We start from the raw sequence: 18001 nt of genomic DNA, 5'->3' as shown, positions 1-18001 counted from the left end.
CTTCCGAGTGACTCCTTAATCCACCCGGCGACCAACCACCCCGAGTCTTCATCTCCGGCGCTGTGTTTGTAGTACAGAACTATGTCGAGGGTTCGCCGGAATATTCCTGCTCCGGCGGGATCTCCGACGGATATGGTCCGAACTTTCCGGTGCTGAGTCACTTTCGCCGGCATGACGGATTGCACGCCGACGATCTGCGATTTGGGGAATTCGGTTACCATATTGTCGGCTTTGTGTGAATCTGCATTTGGTGCAGCTCCTCTTTATAGGAACATGAGACTTAGTAAATATCAAAAACAGTCCCTAACTTTGTAAGCTAATGATGAACAAAGCTCTAAACTTTTTTATTTGCAGAAAAGACCCCCGTTTGTATAAGAATGTTCATAGTTCAAATCCAGCTCTAACTCAATTTTTTTTTTGGTTAGCATCTGCAGTTAAGGCGTGGACTCTCGTAAATATTTTTGAAGGTGACCTATTATTTGTTAATGAAATATTGTTGGTGCCTTCCTCAACTATTTATGTAAAACCCCTTAAAAACCTCGAACTTACAAAAAATTATACAAATAAATCTTTAACTTGCAAAGTTATCGTTCAAATCCCAAATTTACAACATGTGACTGAATAAAATCTCGAACTTACCCAACCTGGATAGTTCAACCGGTGAAACGGGGACGCAAAGCGTCTGTCCCGCCCCGAGTTCGAACCCCAGGTTGGGGAGAGAGCGTATAATTCAAATCACATGGCTGGCTCCCGGCCCCGGGATTAGTCTGGGCTTCGGTTCAGGAAACCCGGTTAACCAAAAAAAAAATCTCGAACTTGCAAATTATTGCTCTAATAACCCATTGACTTATTTGACCACAATTTCTGAGGATCGAAAATCCACTTTGGCCTGGAAAGCTGATATCAGCGTGTCCACGTAACCAATTTTAACCGAATAAACCTTCAATCTGATTATGTTCTGTTATGTTGGCCCGGAAAACCGACTTTATTTACTCTCAAATCGGATTAAATTTCGACGAAAAAAAAATGCTGATGTGGCAAAAATTCATTTAAAGTTGGTTACATTGACACATTGACATCAGCTTTCCGGGCCAACGTGGATTTCCGATCGTCTGAAATTGTGGTCAAACAAGTTAACGGGTTATTAGAGTATCAGTCTGCAAGTTCGAGGTTTTATTCAACTACATGTTTCAAGTTTGAAGTTTGAATGACAACTTTGCAAATTGAAGGTTTATTTATATATTTTTTTGCAAGTTCGAATTTTTTTAGGGATTTTACCTTACAAATACACTATGCATGCTAATTTATTTATTTTGTGAACCATAAACCTGGAAGCATCGCCCATTATATATAATATTGTTTGCATTTAACTATAATTTAAATAATTCAGATTCACGTGTTACATTTTTTACGGTTAAATAAAATACTATATATGAGGTTATTTAAAAGCATAGGGGGATTTGTCAATATCCCGTTGGGTCACATTAAAAATAAAATAAATTACTGTTGTTTGGTGTACCTAAAAGGTGAATGGAATTATTCTTTCTTAAACAAGCTACTATTTATATTTGTTATATTTCAGATAATAAATTTGGTAAAAAACATTATCTAATTTTGTGTTTTTGTTTCTATATTATTTGACCTCTCCTTTCCATATTGGGTTTTGAGGGCGAAGTAATAGATATCGAAAAGAAAATAGAAGTAATAGATATTAAAAAGAAAGTATGGGAGAGGCGTTTAAAATGGTTTGGACATGTACCACGTAGACCGATAGATACGCCGGTTAGAAAAGTGGAGAGTATAGGTATATGGGTGAAAATGAAAGAAAGAGGTAGACCTAAACTTATTTGGAAGCGTGTCATTAGAAACGATTTGGAAGTGTTGCATATTTCGAAAGAATTAATCCGAGATCGAAATGAGTGGAGAAGAAAGATTCATTGGGGCGATCCCAAATGAACTTAGGAATGAAGCGATATTTTTGTTATTGTTACTATATTATTTAATCTCTCCTTTCCATTTTGGGTTTTGACGGTTTAAAAAGGAAAAAATGTTCCAAAATTCATCTAAAATTGAATAAATTAAAATCCCACTTGCTAATTGGTAGATCGTACGCACTGTCGCCTTTAAACCCGTGGCAAATTGAACAACTAGTTAGACGGTATTAAATGCAATACACACATGTTGAGCATAATTTTTCATAGTGATCAACGATTACAATTGCTATTGAAGAGATATCGAACGGTCATGAACATAAATTTAGAATATGACCCAATACCAGGTGACTCAATTGGTAAGGGCGGAGCAAAATTTCTTTCGATTTTTTATTTGGGAAAATATATTTATCTGAATTTTTTCAATATTTTGAAAGATATAGTTAGACTGAAAATACGGTAAAATTTCGGATTATAAAAAAAATTGGAATGTGTATAGGATGCAGATTTTGTATAATTTGAAATCTTTTGCCAATATGTGTATATACATATATATGTCTAGTGATTGCATTAAGTTATATATACATATATGTGTGTATATATATATGACATTAGCATTATCAACAATAGAGATGAAATTCAACTGCCACCAACTAACTTACATTATTGCAGGGACAGCCCCACACTAGTTCTAAAATTACAGAACATACCCATAATTTCCGAAAGTTGCATCCTGTCCCATTTGAAGCTTTTAGGGAAGTCTGTCTAATATGAAAAAGCCAAAAATCGAGAGCCCACTTGCTCAACCACCCCAAGTCAGAGCCAATTCCATCCACACGCCCGTTTGAACGAGGAGGCGTTTTCATTGAATTGAATGCATCCTCATAATGCGTGAAAAGTTGCAAACCATTATGTTTCAGTTTCAGTTTCATTTTATATTATTATTATTATTATTATTATTATTATTATTATTATTATTATTATTATTATTATGCAAATACGGATAAACACATCGTTAGTTGCAAGTGCATATATATATATATATATATGTGTGTGTATTTGATGTAAAATACAATAGTAGATATTTAATTTAATGGTTACAAAGCGGGATAAAACCATGTTTATTGACAACGTTGTTCCTTAATTATATACACTATGTGGGTGAAAGGTGGCCATTAATGAAAACGTTGTTCCTTAATTATATACACACAGTGGGTGAGAGACTGAAGTTAACAGCTGGGATTTCTTTGCTTTTTTGTAAACATTAAGCTCACAAATATTTTTGGTCCCCCACTCTTTCAATGGCTTCCCTCGTTTATACGACTTCAATTCCATTCATACAAATTATCGTTCTTAAATAATTCTAAGAAAAAAGATTTATATACTAGCTAAAATACATTATATCGAAATTACTCTCCGAGATTTGATGTTATATTGAAGGATAAATAAAATAAATTCAATCAAAATCCAAGATTGGGTGGGTCAACCGGTAAGAAATGGCTCAACCTAGATCCGAATGTAGACTTGGAGAAAAAAATTCATGTGAAATTTCTCGATCTTTTGGAAGATGTAGTTGAGTAAAAAATAAGGCGAATTTTCGGATTATATATATATATAAAGTTCAATTAGAAGAAAATACGCAAGTAAAGAAGAAAAAAACCCCATGAAGAGTAGGGTTATGAGTAAAACACAAGAGAACGAAAAATAAATTTAAAAAAAGGTCAAGAGAACAAACCAAATACGGGAATACTAAAAGCCAAATACGGTAACATCATGGAGAGCATTCGGGAAATGGATGAGCGCCGATTTGATACACGAAGAGCTAACTCTTTCACCTAGATATCGTATTCATATCGGTGGCTAGAAAATTAGAAATCATTAATAGTTTAGGGCCTTTTTAGAGGTATTGAATTGCGCATTTGAATAGGAGACCTAACTCTTTTTCCAAAAACCTCGTGAAAACAAAAATGGCATTTAAAAGATTTAAAAAAAACATAGTTAAAAAAAAAGATTAAAAAACATGTGCCACACTCCCAAACCCTATATTTAATAAAAAAAAATTCTCTTTCGAGTTACCGGAATCTATACGCTTGACTACATTATATTCTGCACAAGAGAAAGATAGATAAATTTTTCGCACTTTTATCTTTGTTCATTTTCCTCGTCCATTGGATCATGCAAGTTTAGTCATGAACGAGTCAAAGACCAAAACAATGCCGAGAAACCTCGATTGTGCTTCCAAACGGGTCACGAAGCACATACGACTTCAGACAATCAGGCCCGGACTCCAGTACACTCTCTCATCGACTCTGGAGCTGACCAACACGTGACCATGGCCGAAGACGGCTGTGACCCAAGACTTACCTGTTTTGGCTCGGACATGACCCATGACGAGTTCTTGGTCGTGTCCAACCATCCTTGATGGTTTGAGTTCAGACCAAAGGCCATTTAGAGGTCTAGGTTCAATGTATTTGTGTTTAGGAATGTTCTAGTCATTTTCTTTTTAATTCGAGGCAAGTAGGAGCCATATGGAAGTAAAGAGACCAAATTTGTGAACTTTTCATTTCTGATCCTTAAATCAAACCTAATAAAATCTCGGCTCGTGAGACTTGGGAAGGCATCTCGAAACTCCCCATTATTCTTCAATTTCTCCGAAGTCCCAAAAACCTCCTTTTTGCGCCGCCTTGTTCCTTTTGCTTGTACAGACTGCCGTCACCACCATAATCATCGGTGTCTCGTCCTCTCTTGTACCAAGGCGCTGTAACTTGTTTGTATCTTTTGCACAATCAATAAACACGCTAACACAGACTTCCCCTTTTATACTTTCTATCCTCAATCTCTCGGTTCTCTCCTTGTTCGAATCCTAAGGCTAAGTTTGGCTCCCATTAGGCCTTGTTCCGAGAATCCGCTCGAACCAAGCCCTTCCATCTCACACCGAGACCAAGCCGCCGCACGTGGGTTCATAGCTCGAAGCTAACCCCATGACACAAGTACGCACACCGGTCGGTTAAAGCATTGACCGAGAGGAGAGTAACCGGTATGTATAGATATCCCAAAACCGAAGTTCAATAACCGCTCGGACATTGACAATGCAAAATAACACAGAATGAAAACAAACAAGGATCCGAACAGATCTTAATGGTTGGTATCAGAAACGGTTAATGGAAAATTCATCCAACAATCTCATAAGGAAGTGGAATCATATCTATGAAGAATATATAATCCACAAGTAGGAGAAAACAAATGAAATGACTTATCTTTGTCGTGGTCTCCTCTTCTCTCTTTTTGGAAAATTCATCCAAGATTTTTTGTTTCACTCTTACAGCCAAGAAGAGTTACTCTTGGCAGACACTTGCCACCAAAGCTGCCTCCATGATCCATCGGGGTTTTCCTTCAAAATCCAAATTGAAAAAGGATACAAAGCAATGCAAACGGTCTTAAATGGATGAAATTTACAGATCCAGTTTTTCTAAAGGAACACAGCACAATAACTTGTTAGCAGTTATAGTTAGTACCTTCCCTGAAGATTTGCCAAACCTCATAGCTCTAACACCAGATGATCGGCAGAACAGAACTCTTGCAGACCGATGGATCTGGCCAATCATAGCTCCTCCAGAGCCCAGACATAAAAATTACAAGTAGTTTTGGCGAGAAAGCTTACCGGTGCGCAATGACTTGAGGGACTGAACCAGCGGAAGCAGCAACAGGATCTCTGCTTTCCAATTAACAATGAGTGCAAGTCGAGTTGGAACACATCTGCAATGGGGCAACCCTCTTGTGTATTCTGTTAGAGAATGTTGTCATACCTAAAGGGGTAAGGCACGGATCGATGTTGGAACACATGAACTTTGAGTGTGAGCCTCTGTGGTGCAGAAAGATGAACTCTTATACGCAGATCCATTGCATAAGATAGAGATGTCAACTCATACATTTCATTGCAACAGCGCTTGGAAAAAAGTACCAGAAAAGAACTCCTACAGATAATATTCAAAGAATTTTGACACAATCTCTTTGGAAGTGTGTAAAGAATAAACCATTACATATGGTCAATGCTATCGAGGGAAATTTCTATTGCTATGATTTTTTAGAGAATCTCTCGACAACAGACAATTGGTTCCTATTGACTATCTTCCTATCAAGTCATAAATTACCTGTGCTGCATACCCACTCAAAGAAGCCAAGCATCAACATCTTTTCCACCATAGGAGAAATAGCTTTGACAGGCACTCATCTCTTATCAGACAATTTCACCATCTCCGCAAGGGCTCCACAGAGAAGAGCACTGAGTAAAGAATTCCTTCGGAAGAATTAACTCCTTGATGCAGCTGACATGCCAATCATCACTGTTTTAGTATCGTGACTGCGAACAAATCAACAGCGTACTCTAAGCACAACAAAACATAATGATAGATCTTAGATCACAAACACCAAGTTGCAGTATATGGATTAGATCATCCTGTACTGTTTTAAACAGGATGTAATAAACGGTCAAAACCCGGAAAAAAAAGTTACACCAGAAAAGCATGTATCGCAAAGCGCTGTATGTAATTGGATCAATTTCGGCATCCATAAACAAATTTTCCACAGAAACCAAGAAGACGAAATCTGAGACGTCAGATAACCTAATCCGCAGACCACATTCAGCGTAAACCATTCGAATCGTTTCGAGAATCACAATTTCACCGGAGAGAACAAAACCTGGATCAGTCAGCATTTACCTGGATGCGAGAACAACCAGAGGATAACGGCGCAAAGAACGAGAACGAGAGGAATGATATGGATGACGTTCTCGGAGGATCTGAGCCGCGATTTCTCTCTCTTCCCAGGATGAGAGTTTGGATCGTACCTCGGCAACAGCTGCTGCCTCTCCTCCGCAGTTACAGAGCTCTGCGACAGAGAACGCAGCGGAGACGGAGACGGAGACGGAGACGGAGACGGCGCCGGGTTATTCGCCGGAAACTGGTCGGAGACTCTGGAACTGCTCGCCGATCTACGCATATCTCCCTTCCTTTTCGTCAACGCGTTCGGCGGTAAAACGAATAAGATTATTTCACAAAGGAGCATATATATACACACACGTGTGTATATGTGGAAATGAGATTTGACCATTTTGCCCATGAGAGTCAAAGGCACGCGCAACGATGGAAAACGAGCATGAGAAAGAGCACGGAAGCAGCCTGGAATGAAGCCGCAGCGCGTAGGTTTGACGCGGCATATCGCCATAATTACCGAAGTACCCCCAAGAACTTCCAAGCATTTCAAATCCTAGTTTACTTTTAGCATATTGAATACAACAAAATTCTCTAATAGCATTGAAAGAAATGGAAAATATTATATAAATACATGACCATTTATTAAATCAATATATGCATTTTAAAACTCTCAAGATATATAATTTTAAAATTCTTAAAAAATATATGAACTTTTCTTGATCTCCAACTAAAATCGGTAATTTTAATTATAAAAAAATCACGATATTTGAAGCATTAAATATTTGAAAAAAAAAGATAATAAATTCCTATATTTGCATCAGATTTTACAAAAAGAAAAAAAAAACCGATTTTATTATAATAAAAAACATAAACTCACCAGTAATCACCACAAGAGCAGGAGCCATCCTTGAAATGGTGAAACCTGGTGGTATCCCTAACAATGATCTCTCTCCCTTCGATCTCAGAAATCAATTTGATCGCCTTATGACAGTCCCCGCATATTCTAAGGTTCTTGAAAACACGAACCGGCAGCTCCTTCGGCACCTTCATGCACCCGAACGCCACCGCCAGCTTCTCGCTGTGACGCATCAGCAACTGCGCCTTCTGCTCGTCCCCTACGTCATGCAACGCAAACTCCAGCTCATGCACGTACCCTTTTTCCTTCATCTTCTTCTCCGTCTCCTTCAGTTTCTCCTCTATCGATCCCATCTCTCTATGGACTCGATCCCCTGATCGGAATTCATGGACCTCGTTCTCTATCTCGATCCAACTGTACCCGGGTATCTGACAGAATCATCAACCGATAATATCTCGTAAAGCAAGAATCTTGTTGTTCGTAGTCGGATGAAAACTATACGATCTTACCTTCACAACCTTGTTCTCCTTCATTTTCTTACGGATTCTAGCGACTTCTTGCCACTGATTCTTCGATGCATAGACGTTAGCGAGCTGTACATACCCGGCTGCGCTGCTTGGATCGAGCTCAAGCAGCTTCTTGGCTGCAAACTCAGCCATTTCCGCATTCTTGTGAACCCTACAAGCCCCTAAGAGTGTCCCGTAAATCGCGGCATGTGGTCTGAAAGGCATTGACTTCACCAGCTTCAATGCCTCATCTAACTTCCCAGCCCGACCCAGAAGATCGACCATACAAGTGTAGTGATCTGGTCGCGGTTGAATCCCGTAGTCACTCACCATCGAATCGAAAAACTCCATCCCGGCCCTGACGAGACCGCTGTGGTTACACGCCAGTAAAACCGCCACGAATGTTATCCAGTCTGGTCTGATTCCACCGTTTCTCATTTCCCCGAACAGTTCCAGAGCCTTTTGAGCCTGCCCATGTTGAGCATACCCAGAAATCATGGCGTTCCAGGCCACGATATCTCTCCTCTTCATCCCCGTGAAGAGTTTCCAAGCATCTACTAAGTCTCCGCACTTGCAGTACATACTGATCAGGGATGTCGATGCAGTTGTGTCGTTTGATAATGGAGATTTACACACTAACTGATGAACTTGTCTCCCGAGCTGTAAGGCCGATAGCTCGCTGCAGCCGAGCAGAGCACTGCTCAGGCTCGACGGGTTAGGCCTGATGCCATCTTCCAGCATTGCTCGGAAAAGCTTCAAGCCATCCTCTGGCCAGGAATTCTCCACATAACCCGAGATCATGGCGTTCCATGTCACGAGATTCTTCTTCACCGGCATGTCACGGAACACAGCCTCGGCTAATCCGATCTTCTTGGACCGCATATACCCTGTGATCATCGCCGTCCAGGCCACGACGCCCTTTACCGGGGCCGCTCTGAAAATCGACGAAGCCGTCTCCAAATCTCCGCATTCTACATACCCAGAGATCATCGCGTTCCAGGTGACTTCGTTCTTATCCGGCATGGCGGAGAACATTTCCCGTGCTTTTTCCAGTTGGCCTTGCCGAGCGTACCCAGTGATCATCGTGTTCCAGGACGCCACGTCCCTGACCGGCATCCGATCGAAGAAGCTCCGAGCGGTCTGGAGATCGGAGTTGCGGACGTAGCAAGACAGCATTGTGTTGTAAGAGAAAACGTCCGAATGGGGAATTTCTTCGAACAGCTTCTGTGCTTCACTCAATCTCCCGGGCACTTTGGAGATACCCGCAAGAATCGAATTCCAGGTGACAATGTTCTTGGCTCTCATGCCATGGAACACTTTCATGGCGGAATCAAGTTCGCCTGAACGAATATGCCGGGCGATAATCCTGTTCCAGGACGTGATCTCGTCTTGATCGGGAACTTCAGCAGCCGCTCGAGAATCCAAGCCATCGGGCAGAACCAGAGATGAACGTGGTGATGAACGGGAGTGAAAGAAACTCGATCTGTCCGACATGGCATCTGCATTTTCTACGAGGAACGAGAGGGATCGGAATCTTTGTCGTATGGTGGGCGTGAGAATCTCGTAGCAGAAGGGAACAGTTTTCATGGTCTAAAAGACACAACGACAGAACACAGATCCGTACATTTCCGGTAATCAGAGATTTTGGCCCAACATGAAGAAAAACAACCACAATTGAACGGAAACTGTTTAGCTTAGAGACCATGGAAGCACTTCAACTCAGTTGGGTTTTTTCCTGGAATCCTTCGAGGGCTGTCGTATGACTTACACACCATAAAGCGTCACCACATGTATAGTCCACCAACGCAAAAGATACATAAACTAATGGGGTTATGATGAAAAACCTAAGCACTTGGACCATAGGATAGGATAATATGAAGACCCCAAAACTTATGATGACATTAGATTGGTCCAAAACATGTCATGATTGTTAAATAGCAAAAGAAAAAAAAAACAAAACTAGTGGGTACTAAAACAGTGAAACAAAAGACAAGGGAGAGGGTCTGTTCCAAAAAGGTCTGGAGAAAAAAGGGGACAGAACAGAAGCAGGCAAAGGTGCATAAATATCTAAAGAGAACAGATGGCACATCTAAAAATTTACACCCTGATCAAGGCAAGGCTTTTTCTTTTTATAAATCGTTTGCAAGTTTACCCCTTCCTCGGTTATCTCCCACTCACTTGCCGCCTCCAAGGGACGGGAACTGGGCAGTATCCTCAATTGCCGGTGCAGCCTTGTTCTGGTAACCCCCGTATCCCCCTCCTCTTGAACCTCCTCCACGTCCACGGCCACGGCCTCGGCCTCCTCGTGGATAGTAACCCTCACCCTCAGCTGGCTTCAGGAACTCGTTGATGCTAACAGACTGCATCACGAAAAACAAAAGACACAGCAATGTGAACATCATTCGAGAAATGAGCAGAGCAAGTTCATATCTGTGAAACTTCAGCTAAACAGATAACAGTAAAGGTGCCCAAGTCACTAAAGTCTACACCCATTACAAGAAACCCTACAACTAAAAGCATGAGAGATAACAAAAATTCTTGACAAAGGAGAATCTGAGAATAAAGGAGCCAGTGCTGCATGAACTATATAGGATACAGACCTTCTTAGCCTTCTCTTCTTTGTCAAGGGCATCTTTGCGTTTGTCCTTGTCCGAACCCTGCGAAGAGATCCAGTTTAGAGCAGGAATAAGAGATTATAATTTCTAATGGGCTGTGGAGATGATACAATAGTATGGTTTCTTACCAACTTGATGAAGATTTCATCATTGGCCTTCTTGTTTGAGAGTTGTTGCATGGACTCAAACTCTTTCAGGTCAACTTTCCTCTCAAAGTCAGAGGAAGCCAGAGATTGAAGAGCCTTTCTCTTCTCCTCAAGTATTTTCTCATACTCATCGAGTGTCATTTCCTATTCACGACCGAAAAGACGCATGAACAATGATAATGGCGTATACATGTTGATTCAGGAACAGAAAGTAATGGACAGTAAGCTAACAGCTTTATAGAACACAGGTCTCCTATACGTATGTATAAATGATACCTTGTCCTCAGGCTCCTTCTCCTCCTCCGCTTCAGCAGGGGTCTCCTTGTTAGCATCAGCAGCTTCATCATCACCAGCTGGCTTCTCAACAACTTTCTTCTCGGTCTCAACACCGGTTTCTTCAGTCTCACTTCAATTGTACCAAAGATTCAAAGAAACCGTAAGTCTAATTTCCCAAAACAGAACCAAACGCATACTATTTAACAAACGCATCAATCAGATAGATGCTCACGCAACAAGTTCTTCCCCTGGAGTTCCCCAATTTCCACGACCAGAACCTTCACGCTTAAACTCACTCCTATCAATGTTTAGCCATAAACGAGATTACAACCAGGCTGCAGCATCTTGATAATGGTAGACCCTTTGGAATGCAGGATTCATATATAAATATATAACATTATGCACAGAGAGAATATGACTAACCCTCTGCCAGTTCCACTACGACGCTCGTATGTCCTACGGGAGCGCTCTTCCCCAGCTTCCCCATTGCTGAATCCGCCACGACGGCCTCCACGGAAGGAACCGCGAGGGCCACCATATCCGCCACGCCTCTCAGAGGCTTTCGTCACATCTCCTTCCTCAGAGGGTTTGCCATATCCATTGTTACCTCCAGACACATCACTGCTGTTAAACTCACGGTTGAACCCTCCAGAACCACCTCGACCTCTGCCATAACCTCGGACTGCACCACGACCACCACGGCCCGAAGTTTCATTCCTGGCCTCCCTCACTGACAAAACCCATAAACAAATCAGAGACGTGTGGGCAGCTTTCCTTAGATTACATGAAAAAGCACATTCGTAACACATTTCAAAGGAGACCGAACAAAAAAGCAGAAACAAAACAGATTGAGCACGTGAGAAAATCTCGAGACCGGTCAGAACCCAGGCACCAATTCTTCATCATGCGTTTTACCAACAAAAAAATAAGCATCAAATACACGATTGCAGCAGTCGAATGAATAATAACACAAAAGCGTGGAAAATTAAAGCCCATCTTTCGCCAATCAATACGAATACGCAGGATAATCTCACCAGCTTGAGCAGGAGGAAGCGGCTTCGACGGAAGCTTCGCGGAAGCCTGATTCGGACCAGCCGCAGGCTTCTTGGTCTTGTCGGTCTTCTCCGGCGGAGTGACGGAGACAGCTAGCTGGCTCGGATCCTCAGCGTCGTCTCCCAACAGATCAAAAGGGTTCAAAGTTGCCATTTCTTACAGATTCGATGAAGAAGGCGGCCCTGGGAAGGAGATAAAAACCCTTGGGTTTTTCAGAAACGTCCCTCGAGACAGCAACACTAGTGATTAAGCGAAGCCATGGACAAAAAGAAAGTGGGTGTCCGGTGATGAGGCTGATGTGCTGTCTGGCTGGTGAGAAAATGAACCGGAGGGAGGAAAATGTGGGAAATACGCAGAGAGAGAAAAAAGAGTTTATGAAAGATTGGAAAACCCTAGCCAGAAGCGGCAGTGGAGATCAGAATGCTAAACCTAATCCCTTTAAACCCTAGTTCGGTACTGATCCAATGCGGCCGAGTGTATGGTAAGGACCGATGAATCTCGTTTCAGCCGTGCGATGGTACAACTGAGATTGGGCTTTAGATTGTGCCAGCTATGCACGTGGACGTATTATGCGCTTCATGGACCACATTATGCTCTCAATATGGGCAATCTGTAGCCTTCCATTGGTGGCCTTCTTTTAGGCCCACCTTTATTTTGCATTTTCCGATATTAAAAAAATTAAAAAGGAAAATACATTTTAAATCTAGTAACCATCCGACAGAAACTCGATCTGCATTTTCTACGAGGAACGATAAGGATCGGAATCTTTGTGCGGACGGTGGGCGTGAGAATCTCGTAGCAAGAGAAAAAACAGTTTCCATTGTCTTAAAAGACATAACGAGAGAACACGGATCCGTACAGTTTCGGCAGAGAGCCCGATTTGGGCCGATACAAAGGAAACTGTTTAGCTAAGGATGGTCATTTTGGTTAATAACCGAATAAACGAGTTAAACCGAACCGAATAAGACATAACCGTATCCGAACTGAACCCGATATTAAAACCGGACGGTTATGATTTCTTTAAATCAGAAAAAACCGAAACCGAACCGAATAAAAAATAACCGATAAAATTGAGAATATAACCGATAATTTCTTTGAAATACCGAAACTGAACCGAACCCAAACAAAAAAAAACAAACCATATAGAACCGAAGTTTATATAAAAACCGAACGTCACAATTTTTTTATCACCAAAGTAATAGAATTCGAATATAACCGAATCGAACCCGAACCAAAACCCGAATTGGCCCTCCTGTTTAGTTTAGTGACCAAGCAAAAGTATTACAACTCAGTTGGGTTTTTTCCTGGAATCTTTTGAGGGACTGTCGTATGAGTTACACACCATATAATGTCACCACATGTATAATCCACCAATGCACGAGAAACATAAACTAATGGGTCATATAATGCAAAACCTAAGCACTTGGACTATAAGATATATGAAGACCCAAAACTTATGATGACATTGGATTGGTCCAAAACTTGTCATGATTGTTAAATGGCAAAAAAAAACAAAGGAAACAAAACTAGTGGGTACTAAAACAGTGAAACAAAAGACAAGGGAGAGGGTCTGTTCCAAAAAAGTCTGGAGAAAAAGGGGGACAGAACAGAAGCAGGCAAAGGTGCATAAATATCTAAAGAGAACAGATGACACATCTAAAAATTTACACCCTGATCAAGGCAAGGCTTTTTCTTTTTATAAATCGTTTGCAAGTTTACCCCTTCTTCGGTCATTTCCCACTCACTTGCCGCCTCCAAGGGACGGGAACTGGGCAGTATCCTCAATTGCCGGTGCAGCCTTGCTCTGGTAACCGCCATATCCGCCTCCTCTTGAGCCTCCTCCGCGGCCACGTCCACGGCCTCGGCCTCCTCGTGGATAGTAGCCCTCGCCCTCAGCAGGCTTCAGGAACTCGTTGATGCTAACAGCCTGTATCAGGAAAACAAAAGACACAGCAATAAGAACAGCATTCGAGAAACGAGCGGAGCAAGTTCATAACTGTGTTTAAGAGAAGCCCATCTGTGAAACTTCAGCTAATCACATAACAGTAAAGGTGCCCCAAGTCACTAAAGTCTACACCCATTACTAGAAACCCTACACAACTAAAAGCATTAGAGATAACAAAAACTCTTGACACAGGAGATTCTTGGAATAAAGGAGCCAGTGCCGCATGAACTATATAGGATACGGACCTTCTTAGCTTTCTCTTCTTTGTCAAGGGCATCTTTGCGTTTGTCCTTGTCCGAACCCTGCGAAGAGATCCAGTTTAGAGCAGGAATAAGAGATTATAATTTCTAATGGACTGTGTAAATGATACAATAGTATGGTTTCTTACCAACTTGATGAAGATTTCATCATTAGCCTTCTTGTTCGAGAGTTGTTGCATGGACTCAAATTCTTTCAGGTCAACTTTCCTCTCAGAGTCAGAGGTAGCCAGAGATTGAAGAGCCTTTCTCTTCTCCTCAAGTATTTTCTCATACTCATCGAGTGTCATTTCCTATTCACGACCGAAAAGACGCATCAACAATGAAAATGGCATATATACATGTTGATTCAGGAACAGAAAGTAATGTATACAATTGTAACAGCCCTGTAGAACACAGGTCTCCTATATGTATGTATAAATGATACCTTGTCCTCAGGCTCCTTCTCCTCCTCCGCCTCGGCAGGGGTTTCCTTGTTAGCATCAGCAGCTTCATCATCACCAGCTGGCTTCTCAACAACTTTCTTCTCGGTCTCAACACCGGTTTCTTCAGTCTCACTTCAATTGTACCAAAGATAGAAAGAACCCATAAGTCTAATTTCCCAAATCAGAACCAAAAGCACAATATTTAACAAATGCATCAGTCAGATAGATGCTCACGCAACAAGTTCTTCGCCTGGAGTTCCCCAATTTCCACGACCAGAACCTTCACGCTTGAACTCACTCCTATCAATATTAAGCAATAAACGAGATTACAACCAGGCTGCAGCATCTTGATAATGGTAGACCCTTTGGAATGCAGGATTCATATATAATTATATAACATTATGCACAGAGAGAATATGACCAACCCTCTGCCAGTTCCACTACGACGCTCGTAAATTCTACGAGAGCGCTCTTCCCCAGCTTCTTCATTGCTGAAACCGCCACGACGGCCTCCACGGAAGGAACCACGAGGGCCACCATACCCGCCACGCCTCTCAGAGGCTTTGGTCACATCTCCTTCCTCAGAGGGTTTCCCATATCCATTGTTACCTCCAGAAGCATCACTGCTGCTGAAATCACGGCTGTACCCTCCAGAACCACCTCTACCTCTGCCATAACCTCGGCCTGCACCACGGCCACCACGGCCCGAAGTTTCGTTCCTGGCCTCCCTCACTGACAAAAACCATAAACAAGTCAGAGTTGTGTGGGCAGCTTTCAATAGATAACATGAAAAAAGCACATTCCGAACACATTTCAAAGGAGACCGAACAAAAAAGCAAAAACAAAACAGTTCTGTTACAACGAAAAGCATCAAACTCAACTGCATAACCCTTTACGGTTTCACGCTATCTACCTAATCATGTTCAGAAGCCAGACCGAAGGTATGAACAGATAAGCTCTGCAGCAGATGATATATATACATATATACACGTACATGAAATAACGATATCAACAACAAAGCAGCCATGGCAGTAAGCACAAGTTTACCATAATAACAATCTATCAGACGGAAATAATCAAACGAACCCAGATGTCAATTAATGATCATGCGTTTTACCAACAAAAAATAAGCATTAAATACACGATTACAGAAATCAAATGGATGATAAAACAAAGTAGTGGAAAATGAAACCATCTTTCGCCAACCAATATGAAGACGCAGGATAATCTCACCAGCTTGAGCAGGAGGAAGCGGCTTCGACGGAAGCTTCGCGGAAGCCTGATTCGGCCCAGCCGCAGGTTTCTTGGTCTTGTCGGTCTTCTCCGGCGGAGCGACGGAGACAGCGAGCTGGCTCGGATCCTCAGCATCGTCTCCCAACAGATCAAAAGGGTTCAAAGTTGCCATTTCTTACAGATTCGATGAAGAAGACGGCCCTGGGGAGGAGATAAAAACCCTTGGGTTTTTCACAAACGTCACTCAAGACAGAAACACTAGTGATTAATCGAAGCCATGGAGGAATAGATCTAGATGAAACGTCAGAAGGAAAGTGGGTGTACGGTGATGAGGCTGATGTGCTGTCTGGCTGGTGAGAAAATGAACCAGAAGAGGGAGGAAAATGTCGGGAATACGCAGAGAAAAAAATTTATGAAAGCTTGGAAAACCCTAGCCAGAAGCGGCAGTCGAGATCGATCAGTATGCTAAACCTAATCCCTTTGCCCTCGTCCGGTAATAATCTGATGCCACCGAGTGTATGGAAAGTATCTATGAATCTCTATTTTCAGCCGTACGATTGTACCACTGATATTAAGCAATCGAACGGTCAGATATTCTCTTGTGATTGGGCCTCATGGACCACGTTATGTTCTATGGGCAATTTATAGTCTTCCATTGCTGGCCTTCTTTTAGGCCCACCTTTATTTTGCATTTTCCAATATTAAAAAATTAAAATGGAAAAAACATTTTAAATCTACTAACCTATGCGGGTTTGTTTTTCTCAAATATTCTTACATTTTTATTCGTCAAATACAAAACATTTTACTCGAAATTTTAAGCGGTCCACTTAATATATACACATGGTATATGAAATATGAACATACTTATTGGAAGAAGAATATATCATATTCATATAAATACATATCAGAATGATATACAAATTGTTACAACACGTTATTTTTTTTTAAAAAGATGCTTTGTATTACTACTAATGTGATTTACAAAACCTATAGGACATTTACAAAAGATTCTGAAAAGGTAAACAAATTCTAAAAATAAAATATCTCTATTTTGATCAATGATTACGCGTCAAATAATACGAATGTTCAAGGAAACGACAACTTGTGGATTGTCCTCGATTGTTATATTCTCTCCATATCTCATAGACAACCATTTGCATGCTTAGTCTCGCTAGAGTTGGCTGATCCCGGTCAGAGTCCGTCCTATGGCTCCATCCATTGGGGACAATCTCCAAGCTCAAACAGTGATGTCGACCAGCAGAACTCCACAATGGTGCTTCATATATCCATGCTGAAAGAGCACTTGAAAAACAAGTGTGCATATAATTCATGTTCCTAATTGCATAAGGAACATATTGTACTAACCTGCACACCCCAAGAAGATAGTCTATCTGAAGTGGGTAGGTGTTACACTGTTTGTCATAGGACGAAAGTCAGTCGAGGACAGATCCTCAAAACCAGACCAGGTTATGCCAGGGAACATCGTTTCCCCGTTGTCTTAGCAAAAACCGAGTGTTGGAAGAAGTAAAACATGCCTTGAAACCCCCTGCCTTCTGTCGTCACAAATAAAGGTCTTCGCCCCTATTGTCTGTTGGAGGTTGAATCTCTACTAGCACCACTTGCAGTTGCAGCAGTCTACCATTCCTCGTTGGAGACAAATTCCAGCTTCCCCTCGGGACTGGGTCACTAATTTTAGCCCTTCAGGGGAGCCGCAATTGCCTTGGCCCCAAATCACCAGCCACATCAATTAATGGACCCAAGGCGGTCTAGTAATCCAACCAAAATGAAGCTCTCTTTCCGTTCTCCACACTACAAATATACGAGTATTTATACATAAATATGTATTTTATATACATATATATTATATATTTATACATATGAATATATATAAAAGAGTATTTATGTATATATATATGTATGTATTTATACGTACAAACCTATGTTATATATAAATATTTATATTTTATGTATGTGTATATACGTACAAATATATACGTATGTATATTTGTAAGTATAAATATTTGTATATGTATATGTATTAATGTT

General features: G+C 41.3%; 5 protein-coding genes across 13 annotated transcripts in view; all 5 read right to left on the bottom strand.

Moving 5' to 3' along the window:
- The window catches only part of LOC104807967, a 1923-nt gene extending 1702 nt beyond the window's left edge, over positions 1-221 (bottom strand). The window contains exon 1 of the mRNA XM_010533434.1: positions 37-221. Coding sequence (XP_010531736.1) covers positions 37-221 — 185 coding nt within the window. The remainder of the gene's footprint in view (positions 1-36) is intronic.
- Positions 222-4995: 4774 nt separating this feature from the next.
- Positions 4996-7185, bottom strand: LOC104807923. Of its 9 annotated transcripts, XR_770863.1 has the most exons (5): positions 6650-7185; positions 6083-6291; positions 5738-5793; positions 5447-5643; positions 4996-5322 (listed from the first exon to the last, which is right to left on the bottom strand). XR_770863.1 is itself a non-coding variant. In XM_010533370.1 (2 exons), exons 1-2 carry the CDS (start codon positions 7152-7154, stop codon positions 6272-6274), a joined length of 525 nt encoding a protein of 174 aa, XP_010531672.1. In that variant the 5' UTR covers positions 7155-7185; the 3' UTR covers positions 4996-6271. The 9 variants fall into 9 exon arrangements, 1 of the variants encoding a protein (XP_010531672.1); XR_770860.1 differs by having other exon boundaries at positions 5738-6291; XR_770858.1 differs by having other exon boundaries at positions 5447-5905.
- A 237-nt stretch (positions 7186-7422) lies between these two features.
- On the bottom strand, positions 7423-9781 carry LOC104807922 (pentatricopeptide repeat-containing protein At4g16835, mitochondrial). The gene is made up of 2 exons (XM_010533369.1): positions 8009-9781; positions 7423-7927 (listed from the first exon to the last, which is right to left on the bottom strand). Exons 1-2 carry the CDS (start codon positions 9590-9592, stop codon positions 7517-7519), a joined length of 1995 nt encoding a protein of 664 aa, XP_010531671.1. The 5' UTR covers positions 9593-9781; the 3' UTR covers positions 7423-7516.
- Positions 9782-9882: 101 nt separating this feature from the next.
- On the bottom strand, positions 9883-12506 carry LOC104807920 (H/ACA ribonucleoprotein complex subunit 1-like). The gene is made up of 7 exons (XM_010533368.2): positions 12077-12506; positions 11466-11772; positions 11275-11340; positions 11043-11172; positions 10749-10910; positions 10606-10662; positions 9883-10365 (listed from the first exon to the last, which is right to left on the bottom strand). Exons 1-7 carry the CDS (start codon positions 12246-12248, stop codon positions 10180-10182), a joined length of 1080 nt encoding a protein of 359 aa, XP_010531670.1. The 5' UTR covers positions 12249-12506; the 3' UTR covers positions 9883-10179.
- Positions 12507-13533: 1027 nt separating this feature from the next.
- On the bottom strand, positions 13534-16403 carry LOC104807918 (plasminogen activator inhibitor 1 RNA-binding protein-like). Its single transcript, XM_010533366.2, has 7 exons — positions 15956-16403; positions 15148-15454; positions 14957-15022; positions 14725-14854; positions 14429-14590; positions 14286-14342; positions 13534-14022 (listed from the first exon to the last, which is right to left on the bottom strand). Exons 1-7 carry the CDS (start codon positions 16125-16127, stop codon positions 13837-13839), a joined length of 1080 nt encoding a protein of 359 aa, XP_010531668.1. The 5' UTR covers positions 16128-16403; the 3' UTR covers positions 13534-13836.
- Positions 16404-18001: the final 1598 nt, after the last annotated feature.

Source organism: Tarenaya hassleriana, unplaced genomic scaffold (assembly GCF_000463585.1).
Source record: "Tarenaya hassleriana unplaced genomic scaffold, ASM46358v1 Cleome132, whole genome shotgun sequence".
In the NCBI taxonomy this organism is placed as follows: Eukaryota; Viridiplantae; Streptophyta; class Magnoliopsida; order Brassicales; family Cleomaceae; genus Tarenaya; species Tarenaya hassleriana.
The sequence above is the reverse complement of the archived record's forward strand: the minus strand, read 5'-3'. Positions and strand labels throughout refer to the sequence as shown.

What these genes read in the sequence shown, in the direction of transcription:
- LOC104807923 (XM_010533370.1), bottom strand. Translation starts at nt 7,154, where the DNA reads ATGGCGATATGCCGCGTCAAACCTACGCGCTGCGGCTTCATTCCAGGC. An exon ending in CTGGTTGTTCTCGCATCCAG is followed by an intron (nt 6,292 to 6,649) that starts GTAAATGCTGAC and finishes ATTTGTTCGCAG; the next exon opens with TCACGATACTAAAACAGTGA.
- LOC104807922 (XM_010533369.1), bottom strand. Translation starts at nt 9,592, where the DNA reads ATGAAAACTGTTCCCTTCTGCTACGAGATTCTCACGCCCACCATACGA. An exon ending in AGGAGAACAAGGTTGTGAAG is followed by an intron (nt 7,928 to 8,008) that starts GTAAGATCGTAT and finishes TGATTCTGTCAG; the next exon opens with ATACCCGGGTACAGTTGGAT.
- LOC104807920 (XM_010533368.2), bottom strand. Translation starts at nt 12,248, where the DNA reads ATGGCAACTTTGAACCCTTTTGATCTGTTGGGAGACGACGCTGAGGAT. An exon ending in CCAGGGGAAGAACTTGTTGC is followed by an intron (nt 11,173 to 11,274) that starts GTGAGCATCTAT and finishes GTACAATTGAAG; the next exon opens with TGAGACTGAAGAAACCGGTG. An exon ending in ATGAAATCTTCATCAAGTTG is followed by an intron (nt 10,663 to 10,748) that starts GTAAGAAACCAT and finishes ATCTCTTCGCAG; the next exon opens with GGTTCGGACAAGGACAAACG.
- LOC104807918 (XM_010533366.2), bottom strand. Translation starts at nt 16,127, where the DNA reads ATGGCAACTTTGAACCCTTTTGATCTGTTGGGAGACGATGCTGAGGAT. An exon ending in CCAGGCGAAGAACTTGTTGC is followed by an intron (nt 14,855 to 14,956) that starts GTGAGCATCTAT and finishes GTACAATTGAAG; the next exon opens with TGAGACTGAAGAAACCGGTG. An exon ending in AGAAGGAGCCTGAGGACAAG is followed by an intron (nt 14,591 to 14,724) that starts GTATCATTTATA and finishes GGTCGTGAATAG; the next exon opens with GAAATGACACTCGATGAGTA.